General features: G+C 48.0%; 1 protein-coding gene across 9 annotated transcripts in view; it reads left to right on the top strand.

Moving 5' to 3' along the window:
• Window positions 1–15,769, top strand: part of TTLL10 (tubulin tyrosine ligase like 10) — a 201,914-nt gene extending 186,145 nt beyond the window's left edge. For 8 of the 9 annotated variants that reach the window (XM_053400769.1, XM_053400766.1, XM_053400773.1 and 5 more), the window contains 7 exons: window positions 1,370–1,455; window positions 1,983–2,154; window positions 5,838–6,009; window positions 9,425–9,565; window positions 11,396–11,512; window positions 13,958–14,051; window positions 14,866–15,769. In XM_053400769.1, coding sequence (XP_053256744.1) covers window positions 1,370–1,455; window positions 1,983–2,154; window positions 5,838–6,009; window positions 9,425–9,565; window positions 11,396–11,512; window positions 13,958–14,051; window positions 14,866–15,695 — 1,612 coding nt within the window. In that variant the 3' untranslated portion in view covers window positions 15,696–15,769. The remainder of the gene's footprint in view (window positions 1–1,369; window positions 1,456–1,982; window positions 2,155–5,837; window positions 6,010–9,424; window positions 9,566–11,395; window positions 11,513–13,957; window positions 14,052–14,865) is intronic. The other variant, XM_053400767.1, reaches the window with a different exon arrangement.
• Window positions 15,770–18,345: the final 2,576 nt, after the last annotated feature.

Raw genomic sequence — 18,345 nt, 5'->3', positions numbered from 1 at the left:
AGTAAAAAAAAAATTGACTATGGGAAGTAGGTATAATCTAACTGCCTCTCCCACGCACCCTGCAAAAAACATCCCCCAGCCGTAGCCAACTTTCCAGAACAGAATGTAGTCTGTGCCGACATTCAAAACCTCAAATCCAGATGTCAGCGTGTGACAGGGTTTCAAATCTGGAGCTATTTGGCTTTGTGGCATGATTGTGTTCCATGATTGGTTGGGATCACATCATGAGGAATCATGTGACACACAGCTGAGGGTATGGAGGTCTATGAACTGCCTTGGCTGAAGAGGAAAGTTGTCCAATTTCCACACTGGGGGGGAGGGCATGTCAGCAATGGGGCCCCCTAGAAATATGGACCCAGTGTTTCAACAGTGTTGGGGTAGGGTGTGTGGAATATACTGGATTCAGTTTCCATTTAAAAGCAAACCTATTTATATTATTTTTATTAATTAAATTTATATACTGCCCTTCGTCCGAGGCTCACAGGCCAGTTTGCAGTATATCTAGTAAAAATACAGAACGTAATAAAAAGCAGAACACTTTCTGAAACGATACGGAAACCGAAACACATCTATGTTCCGAAGTGTGCCCTGAATTTTGCAGTGCAGCTCTCAACCCAAGCAATGTGTGCAAAAGGTGCACAGACTAGGGTAAAGGATACATTTGAATGCATCTATTTCTGCCAAGACCATACAAAAAAAAATGCATTGTATTAGGGGAAATGGCTCTGCGGAAATGTGTACGTCAGGCAGAATTGCATACAAACGAGGGTAAAGTAAAGGGTAAAGGGACCCCTGACCATTAGGTCCAGTCGTGACCGACTCTGGGGTTGTGACACTCATCTCGCTTTATTGGCCGAGGGAGCCGGCGTACAGCTTCCGGGTCGTGTGGCCAGCATGACCAAGCCACTTCTGGCGAACCAGAGCAGCACACGGAAACGCCGTTTACCTTCCCGCCTATTTATCTACTTGCACTTTGACGTGCTTTTGAAATGCTAGGTTGGCAGGAGCAGGGACCGAGCAACGGGAGCTCACCCCGTCGCAGGGATTCGAACCGCCGATCTTCTGATCAGCAAGTCCTAGGCTCTGTGGTTTAACCCACAGCGCCACCTGCGTCCCTTGTATATTAGGATAAATTGTATATTAGGAGGGTATATTAGGAGAAATTCGCTGTTCAGTATTCAAGAGGGCTTTTAAGGTAACTAAACAAATGGCAAACAGGTGTGGAAATATGGAGAACTTAACTGAATATTGGGAAAAGGCGAAACCCAAACTGGGAGGTTGTTCGCCCATCCTTAGTTGGAGAGGCGCAGATCCCTTCACGAGAAGCATCCAAGTTCCAACCCCTTCTTCTTATCCTGGGCTTTTGCAGGGTTTTGAGAATGGAGGACTTTTTCCCCGAGACTTTCCGCCTGGATACCAAGGACGAGAGAGAGATATTCTTTGAAATATATGAAGGTGAATGTCAGGAGCTTCAGAGCTAAGTCACATCCTCCCAAGCGGAAATAAATTCATTTGACCATTTTCCTATCCTGCCAAACTCCTGCTTAGCTCAGGCCGGTACCGTCTGGTTTTGGATCAGATTTGGGCTGTGGCTGTAGATTCCAGATAAAGGAAACTATTCCCAATGGAGATGGTTAGAATTCCTTTCCTTTTATTGCTGCGTTTATCTCCCACCTTTTCTCCAGAGAGCTCAAGGTGGCAGACATGGTTCTCCGCCTCCCCATTATATTCCCACAGGTCCACAGGCTGAATCAGAGCAGTGGCCCACCCAGCCCAGTATTACCTGCACTGACTGGCAGCAGCTCTCCAAGAGTTTCAGGAAGGGGACATCCTCCATCCTACCTGGAGATGTCCTTGGGGATTGAACCTGGGACCTTCTGCATGTGAGACAGGTGCTCCACCACTGAGCTACAGCCCAGGAGGCCATGATGGGCCAGATAGACCCATCAGGCACCTGCCTGTGTTTCTCCTCTTCTCCACAGAGCCTCAGATCTGGATCTGCAAGCCCACCAGCTCGAACCAAGGCCGGGGGATCTTCCTCCTCAAAAACCAATCCGAGGTCAACAGCTTGCAAGCCAAGCTCCTCAGCATCGAAGAAGATCCTATGTACAAGAAACTGCCTTACAAAATTCCCCCGGCGAGGATCGTTCAAAGGTAGAGAACGCAGTGATGTGGAGGTTCTGCTAACCCACTGCCCCAAGTTTCCAGCTGGCTGGTGAAAGATGTTGCTGGATGGTCTTTGGGGAACTTAACTAGTGCGCTTGAGGTGAAGGAAGCCTGGGATCTTGGGTGGGCTGGGGAAATCTCCTTCTCGGGCCGTCATCTTGCAGAAATGTGAACTCCTGGAAAGCAACCAGGACGGCAGGAACAGGCAGCTTTTTTCACCCCCGGGGTCCGCATCTCTTACTAGGCTACCTTCCAGGGGCCACAGGCCAGTAGTGGGTGGGGCCGGTGGCAAAAGTGGGAGGAGCAACTGCTGCAAATCCTAACCTTTGCACAGTGTGCTGCTTCCTGAACACAGGACACTCTTCTCAACCCTCCATCCGGGAAAGGAAGTGATGCTGTCGAGTTCCGTGACACATCCCAGCCATTCTGGAGGACGTGAAGCTTGGGTGGGGAGGGGTGTGGCCTGGTGACAGGGGGTGTGGCCTAGTGAGAATCCCAAGAGCCATTTGGCAGCTCTTCTGGGCCTGAGCATCCCTCCCCCCCCCCATTATGGGCTGCAAAAGTCGAGACTTGCATCAAACTCCCCATTAAACACCCCTCATACCGGGGGGGGGGAATAGCAGAGTGTGGCATCCTGGAGGCCTCCTGTTCTAGATTCCATTCTAGCACCTAGAATTCCTGTTCTAGATTCCATTCTAGCATCTAGAATTCCTGTTCTAGATTCCATTCCATTTATGGCTCCTCCAAACATTCAATCAGCATTCCACAGCCGCTGAGCTTACTCAGTCTTCACTGAGCTTTTTTGCGATGTGTGTGTGTCAAAAAACCATTAAGTTCCCCTCCCCCAAATGCTTTTGTATTTGTGCAAATTTCAGAGTCTGAACAGAAGGTGTTAACAAAGTGCCATCCCGTTTTCTGCAATTGCACGGGATTCTGCGTTTTGCGTAAGAGCAACTGCGGAAAGTCTTAGTGGGTGGGTAAAGGTAAAGGGACCCCTGACCATTAGGTACAGTCGTGGCCAACTCTGAGGTTGCGGCTCTCATCTCGCTTTATTGGCTGAGGGAGCTGGCGTACAGCTTCCGGGTCATGTGGCCAGCATGGTGAACCAGAGCAGCGCACGGAAACTCCGTTTACCTTCCCACCTATTTATCTACTTGCACTTTGACGTGCTTTTGAACTGCTAGGTTGGCAGGAGCAGGGACCGAGCAATGGGAGCTCACCCCATCACGGGGATTCGAACTGCCGACCTTCTGATTGGCAAGTCCTACGCTCGGTGGTTTAACCCACAGCGCCACCCGCGTCCCTTTTAGCGGGTGGGTACATTGGGCCAACAGCAGGATATCCACCCCCCCCTTATTCCTTTTATTTCTCCTGGCATATAGAGCTCGAGCGTTCCCGGTCTAAGGACTTCCTGTCGTTTGTATGATCAGAGTCCTTTCCTCAGTTTAATTTCCAGTACCTTTCTCTCTCTTCTTAAAGTTCCGTGTCATCGGCACAGACAGATCATTAGCATTTTAACAGGTGGTGAAGAGAGAGAGAAAGAAAGAGAGACAGATCAGAGATTATTTCTGTCTGGGCATCTAAGGAGAGCTTCAAAGGGGGAAATGCACGCCAAAGACTTTGCATTGTGTGAGCTGAATAAGTCTCTAATGCTATATACCAAAGCTGTTAGAGAGCTGAGCAGCTGCACTCACCTGCCCCCGCCCCTCCCCGTCTAACTGGCTTCCTACAGAAGTGGAAATGCAAAAATACACACACACACACATACACACACACGGGTCGGATTTAGGTTTGATGAGGCCCTAAGCTACTGAAGGTAATGGGGCCCTTTATATGTCCAGCTGTCTTTTGTCAACAACAAATTGTCGCTGTTATTTGTGTTGAATATATATGCTATACAGTGGTACCTTGGGTTACATACGCTTTAGGTTACAGACGCTTCAGGTTACAGACTCCGCTAACCCAGAAATAGTGCTTCAGGTTAAGAACTTTGCTTCAGGATGAGAACAGAAATCAGGCTTTGGCGGTGTGGCGGCAGCAGGAGGCCCCATTAGCTAAAGTGTTTCTTCAGGTTAAGAACAGTTTCAGGTTAAGAACGGACCTCCGGAACGAATTAAGTACTTAACCCGAGGTACCACTGTATGGTAATTTATGGACCTGATAAGTATCTAAAGCCATTTGCACATAACAACTTATGTATTTTATCAAAGTAAATGTTGAGCTGAAATACAATTAAGAAGAAGTATATTAATAGTGAAATACAATTAAGAAGAAGTATATTAATAGTGAAATAATTTTTAAGCTGTAGGTTTTATTTCATTTGCTTTTTATCTTATATTTTGGAAATTTAGATCCAGTTTTTTTCCCTTTATTTTTTGGGGGGACCCCAAGAGAGTGGGGCCCTATGTTATAGCTTGTTTAGCTTATACGTAAATCCGGCACCACACACACACACACACACACACACACACACAGTGCCTCAGGCCAGAATAATCAAATCAAACAAACATAAGATCAGCTAATGCCCGCTTTCAACATCAGCTAATGCCCACTTTCCTTGCAAGCATGACAATTGCATGGCTAGTTTAATCAGTCCACTTACGACTATCAAAAACAATTCAAGCAGTATTTGAAAAACGGAAGCATTGTGTGCCGTGCACAGGGCTGGGAGGTCTATTCCATTTTCTCTAGTTATTCTCTGCCAATCTTACAAATCTGGAAAGCCTTTATTGGCTATACAAGCATAAAGGATCATAATACCCACTTCCTGTCCTCAATATATTCTAGAGCAGCAGTTCCCAAACTTTTTCAGGTCACCGCCCCCTTGGTTCCACAAACTCAACCCTCGTGCCCCCAACCCAACCTTTATTATTCATTATGCTGGTTCACACAATCCAGGAAGGAAGAATAATAATACAGTGGTACCTCTGGTTATGGACTTAATTCGTTCTGGAGGTCCGTTCTTAATCTGAAACCGTTCTTAACCTGAGGTACCACTTTAGCTAATAGGGAGACCCGCTGCCACCGCACCGCCAGCACGCAATTTCTGTTCTCATCCTGAGGTAAAATTCTTAACCCAAGGTACTATTTCTGGGTTAGCGGAGTCTGTAACCCAAAGTGTTTGTAACCCGATGTGTTTGTAATCTGAGTTGTTTGTAACCCGAGGTACCACTGTAATGCAATACAGTTTGAAACAGTAATCATTAGCTGCACATGCATTCAAAAATCCAATTAGTTTAATTAATTCAACCAAATGGATGAACTTGAAACCCACCCACCCCACCCCAGGTTATCCCACCACCTCTTTTGGGAATCTGTGTTTTAGACTACGGACCTTTTGAGTTATCTTTTCGCCCCGAAACCCTGGAAAGAAGAATTTTGCCTGGAAACCCCCCTCCAATAAAGAAACTGTAACGGAGGAAGGAAATATTAAGAGAATGAGGATGCATAGTTATCGAGCTGTCTTGTGCCTGCTGTGTTAATAAGTTACCCTTTCCATGCGCTTTCTCTGATTTATTTTGAAATTTATATTTAAAATAATAAATAAATAAATAAATGAAATGTAATAGATTAGAACATAAAAAATAAAATAAGCAGATTGGCATGAGCGAGACTTGAAGAGCCTCAGAAGCTCAGGTGCCACAGAGATGCATATCCTTCCGGTTCCTCAGGTATATTGATAAGCCGTTGCTCTTAGAGGGGAAGAAGTTTGATGTTCGCTCGTACCTCCTCATCGCCTGCACATGCCCCTTCATGCTCTTCTTTGGCCACGGCTATGTCCGCCTCACATGCCTCAACTACGACCCCAAGTCGGAAGACCTCACTTCTCATCTGACCAATCAGGTGAGGGGGGAGAGAAGGGGGCGGGATTTGAGCGGGAGGCAGGTTTCTGTGGACCAGGAAATAGTTGGGCCTTCTCTCAAACGTGGAGCGTTGCGTTAAAACAGGCATCGTACCCAAACAATATGCGAAGCCAAGCATTCTTTGAAATTCGCACTGCTCTGAATGTTGCGATCTGGTTCGGAAAGTGTGGGGAAAGTGTGTAAGAACGCGATCTTAGAATGTGGCAGCATGTAGCCATTGGAACTCCCTGCCTGTTGATACCAGGCAGGCCCCTTCACTGCCCTCTTTTTGGTGCCTTCTAAAAATCTTTATTGTTTGGGCATGCCTATCCAGACGTTTAGAAAGTTGGTGCAAGTTTTAATCTGCTTTTAGTCTACTGCATTTTAACCTTTTAGAAGTCTGTTTGTTTTATCTTCATTTTCTTTTCTTTTCTTTTGCAAAACTGCTTTGAGGTGGTTGTTGCCCGTTTTGCAAATCAGGCGCCGTGTGGGTTTTATGAAATAAACAAATAAGGGCATCTATCGGTGAAATTAACATGCTTCCAAATGCAGTACCGTATATTAAGGGAAATTGCCTCCAAAAAGAAAATGAATGGTAGGCAAAATGACATGTTAAATTAGGGGGAAATGTAGACTAAAATGCTGGTGAGTTTCCATGAGAACTTGCTTTTTTAAAAGAAGAAGAAGAAGAAGAAGAAGAAGAAGAAGAAGAAGAAGGAGAAGGAGAAGGAGAAGAAGAAGGTATTTGCAAATCAATGCGGGAAGGTGAAGAACTAATCTTTAGATTGCAAAAAGCAGGAAATTGAAGAAAACTGAAATGGAATGATTCGCCCGTCCCCAAGCCTAACCCTCAAAAACAGCTGGTGCTAAATTTAAGTAGCTGGGCCAAAGTCATGAAAATATATGACGATACCTTCGGGCTGCAATACATTGTTTGAGTCTGTCAGCCTCAATCCAGCATCACTTTTGCTCAGGGGTGATAGGAGTTGGAGTTCGACAGGGGCAGGATCTGTAAGACCTGCCTTTTATTCCTGCAGAGGCGCATCTAGGTTTTATTTGCTGTCCCTGTTGTGACTGGTTTTGTGTTTGTAGGTCACTTGGGGCCACTGGAGTGAGGAGGCAGCTGATTAATACTAATTATTACCATTATTAACAGCAGCAACAATGTCCAGAGAGCCACAGGTTCCCCGCAACCTGTGCCATAAACAATACCTACCCCCTTGACCATCTAGATTTCTGTGTGCAGGGAAGGCTTGCAAATTCATCCATCTCCCTTCGAGGGCTCGGGTGAGATGAGAGAGATTTAAATGTGGCGTTTTTGTAAGCCGTCCAGGTAACATTTTGCAAACCGCTTTGAGGTGTTGATTTGGGAGCAGGGTGTTTACGATTAAGCGGCATATAGATGTTTTGAAATAATTCATAAATACTTTTCTGAGGCCTCTTAAGCAAGAGGCATGATCAGAGCAAGGCCTGAAACGGGGCTTTTTGATTATGAGGCTCCCCCATTTGTTATCAAATACGTCACACTCGCCCAAGAGGAGAAACACAGACAGGAATTGATTTCTCAATTTTAGTATATGTGCTGCCGAAGCGAGCACAGGAATTGATTTCTCTTCTCGCTCCGAGGACGGGCACCACAAAACAAGGGCCATCCATCCCTGGTAAACAGGGACAGCTGGAGCATATGTTATCCCTGCCAGCCCAGCCCACTTGGTATCGCCTTCCTGCAGCTTAATGGCTTTGGCAAGATGGGCGCCTTGTGTGTGGTTTTTTTGCCTTGAACAGAGCTGTTTGCTCAGCTTGGGATTTGGAGCGCTGCGGTGCCATGCTGGCTCTGGAGAGACCCCGCTGCCACAAAGGACATGAAATGAGGGCCAGGTGTTGTTATTCAAAAGAGTACCTGCAAATCTCATCAGCGGGGGGTGGGGAGGAGGCCAGGAAATTCATGGCAGAGCAGGTGGCGGCGGCGGCACAGAAATCTGCCTCTCCGCCCCCACTTGTGTCCCACCTGAATGGGTGGAAGCGAGGAGGGAATGGTTTGAATTTTCATATTTAAGAAGTGGGGATCCGCCAGGTGGATGGAATCAAAGGGGAGAGACCTGGAGGCTCCCCCTGTTGCTGCCCCTTCGCTGAGAAATGCGTAAACAGAAGGTCCGTGGAAGACTCACCCCTTTGCTTTCTGGAAAAGTGCTCGTTTGATTGAGGTTCCTATATTTGTGTGCCGATGCCTTTTATTTTAAGGACAATATTTGCATGTGCACCCAATAACAAAAAAACTTCTCTTTGCAGCTTGAAACAAGAACATCGTAGTATAGTTGTAAACAGTAAATCATAATGCATCATGGAGCATCCCGTATGAATTTGGCCAGTCCTCTTTTAAAGCCGTCATTACCTGTTTGGGGAATTAATTGCTCCGTTTAGTTCTGGGCCACGTGAAGAAGGCCTTCCTTTTGTCTGCCCTGAATCTCCCAACATTCAGCTTCATAGAATCATAGACTAGTTGGAAGGGACCTCGAGGGTCATCCAGTCCAACCCCTAGCGATGCAGGAATCTCAACATGCGGTTCCCCATCCAATTTGAAACCAGACCAGACCCTGCTTAGCTTTGCAAGTGTGCTAGCGGCTTTATTGCTACACCATTTGGAGGGCTACTGGATGAACCCCTAGGGTACTCATATTATGTGGGAGAGATAAATTGCAGAAAATTCTGCCCCCCCCTTTTCAGCCAACGTTAAAACAAATTGAATCCACACAAAATCTGATTGAAATTAGGTGGAATCCAAGGGATTCAAAGCATCAAACAAATGTCAAATGTTGATCTCTCTCTCTCTCTCTCTCTCTCTCTTTATGTGGTTTTATTGTCTTGTGGCTCTGGGCTCCATCCAAGGAGGAAGGATGGGTTGTAAGAGCTGAAATAATCAGTCAATACATGCACCCTGCACCTGGTTAAACGGTGGGATCCACTTCATCAAGAAGTAGCGGCAGTCACCAACTTGAATGGCTTTAAAGTGGGGGGGGGGTAAGAGAAATTCATGGCGGGTTAGATTCCTGGCCATGACGGCTGTGTCCAAACTCCACCTCTGAATGCAGTCTGAATTCCAGTTCCTTGGAAACGCAAGAGGGGAGAGTTTCTGTAGCGCTCAGGTCCTGCTTCCCATCGTGGCATCTTCTTGGCTACTGTAAGGCTGGGCTAGATGGGACTTTAGCCTGATCCCACCTTAGGTTCTTATAAGCAATCCTAGCGGCTGCCCCCCCCCCGCTTGCTTTGCTTGCCCACCCTCCTGCTCCCCATCCTTCAAACCCGCTCCCCCTTGCTCCTTGCCCAGACCCTTGTCCTCTGGAGGGGAGGCACAGATCCAGTGCTACAATGCACAGCCCCTAACAAGGGCGCCTGTTTTCTCTGCCAACTCCCTGCAGTACGTTCAGAAGAAGAGTCCGATGTACAGCCACGTCAAGGAGGAGACGGTGTGGCGCATGGAGCGCTTCAACAACTACGTCAACGAGAGGTTCAGGCACATCAAAGGGCTCCCCAAGGACTGGGTCTTCAATGGGTTCACTGTGAGTTTCCACACTTCCACTCCATAGCTGCTGCTGTAATATCTGCGGCCAGTTCTCCAGGATCAGGCTGTCACGCTGCTCCACTGTTTCTCTATTATTATTTATTGTATTTGTACCCATGGTTCCCCCTCCCTCTTATTTAATCCCTGCAGCAGCCCTGTGAGTTAGGCTGGGCTGAGAGGCTACTGGGTCATCCAATGAACTTCCGGCCAAGTGGCGGATTTGAACCCTGGTCTCCCAGGTCCTAGACTGATGCTCGAAACCATGGGTAGGCAAAGTAAGGCCCGGGGGTCAGATCCGACCCAATCGCCTTCTAAATCCAGCCCGTGGACAGTCCGGGAATCAGCATGTTTTTACCTGAGTAGAATGTGCCCTTTTATTTAAAATGTGTCTCTGGGTTATTTGTGGGGCCTGCCTGGTGTTTTTACATGAGTAGAATGTGTGCTTTTATTTAAAATGCATTTCTGGGCTATTTGTGAGGCACAGGAATTTGTTCATTTTTATTTATTTTTTCAAAATATAGTCTGGCCTCCCACTAGGTCTGAGGGACAGTGGACCGGCCCCCTGCTGAAAAAGTGTGCTGACCCCTGCTCTAATCCTTTATGCCCCCACTGGACCGCATAAGCCAACACCACCAGCTGACCAAATTGGAGAGCCTCGTGGAACTTGATTGGTGCAGATGCCCATATGACTGTACCTGCCAATGGGCATCTTGGGGATGTTGAGAAAGTGCTCCTGGACACCAGCCACAAAATGGCTGCCGTTGAGGGTTCAGTCTAACACAAAATGGCTGCTGTCGGGGCGTGGCATGACACAGAATGGGTGCCACCTCTGAAAGAGTAGGGAAAGGGGGTTGGGAAAGGGTGGGGGCCGCTCTTGCTCATGGAGAGAAGCTCTTTGCACTGGGTAAAAAGCCATTGAAATGGATTTGATCCCATTGAGAGTTGGTGTGGTGTAGTGGTCTGGGTGTCGGACTAGGCCCTGGAAGACCAGGGTTCAAATCCCTTCTTGGCCTAGGACCCACATACCTACGGGGCTGCCTCTCCTGGTATGCCCTGCGGAGGACCTTAAGGTCCACAAATGACAACATTTTGGAGGTCCCAGGTCGCAAGGTGGTTCAGTAGGTCTCAAGTAGGGCCAGGGCCTTTTCAGTACTGGCCCCAACTTGGTGGAACGCTCTGTCACAAGAGACTAGGGCCCTGCGGGACTTGACATCTTTCCACAGGACCTGCAAGACAGAGCTGTTCCGCCTGGCCTTTGGTTTGTACTCGGTCTGACCCTTATGTTTTCCCTCCCCTTATGGTTTTGATCTATGGGCTACTTTTAAAATGAGGCTGCATTTTAAATTGCATTTTAACCTGTATTTTAAATTGGGTTTTCATGATTTTACTGTAATTTTACTGGTGTTAGCCGCCCTGAGCCTGGCTCTGTACTGGGAGGGCAGGGTATAAATAAAATTTATTATTATTATTATTATTATTATTCTCGGCCATGAACCTCACTGAGGATGACCTTGGGCCAGTCACTGTCTCTCTTTGCCTAGCCTACTTCGCAGGGTCGTTGTGGGGGAGGACTATGTACGCCACCTTGAGTTCCTTCAGGGAAGAAGAAGTTGGGGTGTAAAAATAAATAAATATAAACCATGAGTGGGCAAGCGTCTGTGACTTCCAATGGGTCTACTCCGAGTAGGGCTGAGCGGGGGACCACCGGAGGGCTGGACATAAGCGGATCCTCTAATCTGGATCTTTTGTGGCTTCCCCTGACTCGCAAGAGGTCTTGTGGGGCAGGGGGAATCTTTCCGGGATCATGCCGCCCTTCTCTGTCTTTCAGAAGAGAATGAAAGAGATCATGCTGCAGTGTTTCCTGGCGGTCAAGTCCAAGCTGGAGTGCAAGATGGGCTACTTTGATCTGATTGGCTGCGACTTCTTAATCGACGAAGACTTCAAGGTACAGTCACACAGCCGCATCCTCGGCTGAGTGGGCCATGGATCAAGAGGCACAAGTCTCCAGAGTCAGGGCTTGAGGAGGACAGTCAAGGGACTCCTCTGATGGATAATGAACCCATAGATCTGGGAATGGTGGCTGTATGGGGTGAGCCTCCGGGTCTCTCTGCCTAGTCACATCCCCTCACCAGCCTTGCTTCACACCTCCCCTGAGAGTTTTGGCCTGGCTGGAATGTGTCCTTGAACTCAGATCGCGCCTCTTTCTTTCCTGGATGGAGAGGGGCGTGTAGAAACCAGCCCAATGCGCAGAGGGAGAATTTGCACTCGTTGCTTTGCACACTTTGTCCCTCTAGACCCACCCGCTGCTGGCCTCCGGACATTATATGGCATGGGTATACTAGAAGTCGTGGACATTCAGTGAAGCTGAATGTTGGAAGATTCTGGACGTACGTAGTGCATAGTTGGACTACGGAACTCCCTGCCACAGGAGGCAGTGATGGCCACCAGTTTGGATGGCTTTGAAAGAGGATTAGGCAAATTCATGGAGCAAAGGCTATTTCTGAAATCCAGGTAGCTCTATAGGATAATAACAATAATAATATAGGTCAATGAACTTTTCTTATTATTGACCCACTGAAATTAAGGACCACGACACACTTTGATTTCAGTGGGTCTACTCAGAGTAAATGTTCGTTGACTACAACTCTTTGATGATTGATCATAATAATGGATTTTATCCCATTTTCGTTCCACTCAAAGTAGACTCGTGGAAACTAAATGGGTATGACTAACTTAGGTCCATTCATTTCAATGGGCATGCTCTGAGTAGGGCTTGTTGCACACAACCCAATGATTATTAATAGAGAAATATAAGAAGAGAGATTTGTGTCCTATTTTAGCCCTACTCACAATAGATGCATTGAAATCGATGAACATGAGAAACTTGGGTCTGTTACTTTCAGTCTACTCTGTGTAAGGCCTAGGTGGATATATGATTTACATACTATGTACTGCCCAAATGTTTTCTAAGCAGTTTACAAAACACATACACAAAAAACATTTGCACTGCATTGTTTAAAATAAGGAATAATTTTAAATATATATATCGTAGGCAAAACCCACAGCAAAACTATCTTGTTTAAACATTAAACTATAAATGGCCTTGATGAAAATGTGCAACAGAACATCCCCGTTAAAACAACACAGCAATTAAAACTGGATATTCAGGCCATGAGGTCAAAGGACATCATAATCTTCATTATCTTCAGCACCCAGTTAAATAAATTATAGCCACTTATGATTAATTCAAACTACATATGCATAAAAACAATTCTATATGAGTCAAATGTTTTGTGGATATTTTTCACACTTCCAAGAAAGCCACCGCTCTCCTGAATCCACCGCTGCACCGCTCATTTTTTTCACTGCTTGCAGAAATGTATGGCTGGCACTTTCCCCTTAAACTCTTAGCTTCCTTGAACTTGTTTATATAGCCTCTGTTGCAACAGGAAAGATTTTTTGGGGGGAGGTGGTTACAAGAGAAAATAGAAATGACTTTACTGCCCCCTAGTGGCAGTCATAAAACATTTTGACTGGTCAAATTGGAAAACGGAAACAAATTGTGGGGAAACAGAACACAGAATCATTAAACTGTGGAGTTGGAAAGGACCCTGAGGATCAGCTACTCCAACCCCCTGCAATGCAGGAATATGCAGCTGGACTGAACCTGCAACCTTGGCATTATCATCACCATGTTCTAACCAAGTGAGCTATCAAGAATCACCAAAACAGGGATCACACACATGCCTTTAAAGCACATCTCTTTCCTCAAAGAATCCCAGAAATGTTAGATTGTTAAGGGTGCTGGGAATTATAGCTCAATGAGCGGCAAACTACAGTTTCCAAGATTTGTAGGGAGCCACGTGCTTTCTTTAAAAAAACAACAACCCTGTGTTGTCGCACAATAATTCTCTTGCAGAGTCTTAGATCCAGGATTCAAAGGCAGGATCCATGGATCGTGAGGCTTTAAACTAGACGCACACCTTGGCCCTGATTTGCAGCCTGGATTTCAGGGCCAGAGCTGGAGATCCGGCAACTCAGCCTGTATGCAAAGAAACAAATGGGTTTCCTGTTAAGTTGTGGGTGAACATATCAAATGACACAGCGATTCTTCAAACAGCTCTTGTTTATTCATAGGCCAGAACAGAACTGAACTGAAGAGCTCAGTCAGCCTGCTTATATAGAGCTCCAGTACGTTACTGTAGCAACTTTCTAAAACTATCCAATCACTGAACGTCACTTTCGATCCTTCATTTGCATAAAAACTATCCAATCACTGAACGTCACTTTCGATCCTTCATTTGCATAACTATCTACAGTATCCCCCTGCTGACCCAGGGTGAGAACTTCAGTACATAACATTTCCCCCATTTTTTTCCTTTTAAATCAGGTCTGGCTCCTGGAGATGAATGCCAACCCTGCCTTGCACACCAACTGCAGCGCCTTGAAAAGCATCATTCCCACGGTGGTGAACGAGACTCTGGGTAAGCAAAGCTGAGCAGCCATGAGGGAAATGGAGGGGTTCAGGAGCACAGAAACAAGCCGACTCCGCCATGAACAGAGTTGACCAGGTGCCCAGGACTCCCATGGCTTCTATAGCTGTGTAGGGGAACCGGCATCAGGAATAGGCACTGTTGGGCAATTGCCCAAGCTGCCAGGAGGACTTCGACTGCCGATCAGCCCATCCAAAGTACCAGCTCCAGCCAACTGGACCTGGCACACTTTGTGAAGCTCTCCTTTGCCCAGTGTTGGTGCCCAGGTGGCTGTAGACTGGCTCCTAGGGAGGAGCGGGTGGCACAGTGGTCTAAATAATAATAATAATAATAATAATAATAATAATAATAATAATTATTATTATTATTATTATTATTATTATTATTATTTATTATTTATACCCTGCCCATCTAGGTGGCTTCCAACAAAATATTAAAATACAGTAATGCATCAAACATTAAAAGCTTCCCTAAACAGGGCTGCCTTCAGCTGTCTTCTAAAAGTCTGGTAGTTGTTCTTCTCTTTGACATCTGGTGGGATAGCATTCCACAAGGCGGGTGCCACTACTGAGAAGGCCCTCTGCCTGGTTCCCTGCAACTTCACTTCTCACAGTGAGGGAACCGCCGGAAGGCCCTCAGCGCTGGACCTCAGTGTCCAATTTCTGAAAGATAGCTAGCTTTGGGCTTTGCCTTTTAGAAACGAGAATCAGGTAAGTTGCCCTTAAAGGTGGAAACTGCATTGGGTCTCTCCCCACACCACCCCTATTCCTGACACTCTCTCTCTCTTTCTGTGGGCCTTTCCCAGATCTGGCCATCGAGATTTTCACCAAGAGCCAGAAGATCCAGAACATACTGCCCTTGGAGTCGCTCTGCCACTTTGCCCTGCTGTACAGCGGGGTGGGCACAGACAGCAACCAGTCGCGGCCCACCAAGAGCAGGACGTCCCTCCGCTCTCTCAGGAGCCACCGGTCCCTCACCGAGAACAGCAGCTTCTGCAACAGCACCTACAACATGAGCCCCGGGCGCCCGGCAGAGAAGCAGCCGGTCAAATCTCCGGAGAAGCCAGCCAAGGGCGAGGCACCAGCCCACTCTGAAGGGGTCACCATCGTGCCCAGCAGGGGGGTCCCCAGGAACACTTTGCCCATGCCCCAGATCCAGATCTCCATCGTGCCCAACCTCGCCTGCTGCCCGTCCGTCAAAACCATTCTTCGGGGCAACCAAGTCTGCAGCAGCGGCAACCAGTATATCATCAAGCATGTCCCACCGGTCTCGGACAGGCCCCCGGAGGCCGAGGGCGATGACGAGAGGGCCAGAGCCGCTGGCCTTGCTGTTGCCGGAGTGCCCTCCAAGGACCGGTCCTATGCGGCTTGGTTCCAGCAAACGTTTGGGTCCAAGTTCCTGGCGGCCAGCGGGAACGGGGCAGGCAGCCCCTTGACCAGCTCGCAGATGGTCTCCCTCCATCTCCAGTCCAGCCTCCCGCCAAATCTCCCGGCCTCCCAGGAGCAAGCCAAGCCTCTGCGCCAGCTCATGAATTACTCCAAGATGCCCGGGGAGAGTGGCAAGGCCTTGGCAGCGGGCCAGAGCTGCGGCGAATCCCTCCCTGAAGAGAAGAAGCTCTCTCACCGGGGCTCCTAAAAGCAAGATCGCTTGTGTATTTCCAAAGCCCTCCTTCTTTTTCCTATAAAGGACGATGAGAAAAAAACCCCAAAGCAACCTCAGCCCTTGACTTCTTTCAGCAATTCTAAAAATGGAATCTGTGGCATCCCTTATAGGATGTCAAAAATGATTGGTGTTGGGTTTTGGTTTTCTTACACAAATTCTTCTTGATATGTTTTAAGGGAGAAGAAAAGCCTAATAACGAGTAAACCTGACACAAATCCGGAATGGAGTCGCTAAGACGGTTGCAGCCAAGCTGGTGCCAAATATTTTGCTCTGCTTTCCTTGGACTGCATCAGCGAGGCTGGGAGGGAGGATCTTGTTGTCTGGGCAGCCCAGGACCAAACTGCCCAGGCTTGCACCCTAGGGAGGTCACTTGCTAATGCAGAGGTTTGACTTCACCTCTGGAGGTGCACTCCATTGTCTCTCGAGACAACAAGAAGAAAAGAAAACCTGGTGTAAAAAAACATGCATCTGCCCATAGTCAAGACCTAGATTAATTCTGGGATTTTGCTTGACTCCTGTGCCTTCCCTTTGAGATTGATATTCAGGGGTGGGGCGGTCAGTAGCATGATGGAAACTGATATCATTGCTCTCTTTCCTTCTCTGTGTGATGTGGAACATGCAATAATGCCCTGCTTGATCATTCGTTGAGCAGAGCACAGAATCGCAGAATCATCGAATTGTAGAGTTGCAAGGGACCTTGAGAGTCATCTAGTTCAACTCCCTGCAATGCCAGAATTTTTGCACAATGTGGGGCTCAAACCCACAGCCCTGAGATTAAGAGCCTCATGCTCTATACCAACTGAACTAGCAAATGAGTAATATTGTTGCATGCCACCCCAATCTCTGAACAATGCCAGATTCCAGGGCCACCAGGTGCCCTTACCAAGGTCTGTGTTTCCTTTCGGACAATGAGGCACAGCAGGGACTGTGGTGTCTTTATGATACATGGTTTATTGACACATATATACAACCTTGAGCATAGGGTGGGTGGAAAGCTTTGCATTCCAGGAGGGTCCTGCCTCTCCCATGGCAGCCACGTTGGATTCAGACTGCCAGCCCATGTTGTGCTTGCAAATGCCAGTATTTTTCCTCTTGCTTACATCAGCCCCTGGCAATTCTGAAACTCCCCCCTCCCAACTCTGCATTGTCTTATGCTAACTACCCAGAGTGATGGCTACCAACCTAGACAGCCTTAAAGAGAATGATACAAAATTCATGGAGAAGGGTATCAGATGGCTATGCGCTGCCTCCAGATGTAGAGTACAGTGTAGAACTTTTTCTTTGCATGCAGGAATTCCCAAATCCCAGCTCCAGCAGCATAGCATGGGGGGGCAGAGGGGTGGTGGCCTGGGGCACAAAATTCTGAGAGGGGCACAACCAGGCACCCCCACAACAGGCTCTCCTATTGAGGGCATGTGGCTGAGCTCCCAACGCCTTCCAGAGCAAGAGGGAGGCAAGTCACGTTTCGGGCCTGGGGTGGCGCCACCTTCTCCTCATGGCCCTTAAAGGGATGCCCGCATGCCAAGCCAGGAGGCAGCAGAGCCGCCAAGCCGAGAAGGTGCACAGCCAACTACCACCAGCAGCGGCAGCCATGTGTCTTGCAGACTCAGCACACACACACCCCTGGTGCATGCTTCCACCCAGCTGCCCAGTCCACCCAATTGCCCTGCCTCAGCCCCAGCAACCCACGCTATGCCACTGCCCTGGCAACTGCAGGCAAAAGGGAATCATGCTTCCACCCAGCTGCCCAGTCCACCCAATTGCCCTGCCCCGGCCCTAGCACCCCACGCTATGCCACTGCCCTGGCAACTGCAGGCAAAAGGGAATCATGCTTCCACCCAGCTGCCCAGTCCACCCAATTGCCCTGCCCCGGCCCCAGCAACCCACGCTATGCCACTGCCCTGGCAACTGCAGGCAAAAGGGAATCAGGTCACTGTTGATGGGAGGGTTCCTTCTCCATCTTACACTCTGGAGAGCTGCTGCCAATCAATACATCCTCTACACTGACTGTCAGCGCCCCTCCAGGCCTTCAGGCAGGGATGTCTCCCAATTCTTCCTGAAGATGCTTATGATTGAACCCAGGACCTTCTGCATGCAAAGTTGATGCTCTGTCACCGTGTTACGTCCCTTCACATAAGGCTGCCTTATACAAGTTAGACCGCTGGCATGTCTAATTCAACATTGTGTAAGCTGATGGGTAGAGGGTCTCCAGTGTTTCAGGCAGGGGACATTCCCAGCCCTACTTGGAAATGCCAGGGATCAAACCTGGGACCTTCTTCACGCAGAGTAGATGCCCCACCACTGAGCTGCGGCCAGTGATGCACACTGCCTGGCCAGCTGCCCCTACTGAGCCTCTGGGTAAGCCAGCAGTCCAGCTTGTGACCTTTCACCGTGAAATCCTCTCTTTAACAAAACGCCAATAGCAATGTATGATCTTTACTCCGGTTGTGCCCAAACTTTTAAATCCACCTTTCATAAGAATGCAGGAAGCTGCTTATCCCAAGCCATACCATTAGTCCATCTAGCTCAGTATTGTCTGCACTGACTGGTAGCAACTTTCCGGGGTTTTGGACAGGGTGATTCCCGTCCCTGCCTGGAGATGCTAGGGATTGAACCAGAGGCC

This window comes from Podarcis raffonei, chromosome 8 (assembly GCF_027172205.1).
Source record: "Podarcis raffonei isolate rPodRaf1 chromosome 8, rPodRaf1.pri, whole genome shotgun sequence".
Classification (NCBI taxonomy): domain Eukaryota; kingdom Metazoa; phylum Chordata; class Lepidosauria; order Squamata; family Lacertidae; genus Podarcis; species Podarcis raffonei.
This window is presented reverse-complemented; position numbering and strand designations above follow the sequence as displayed.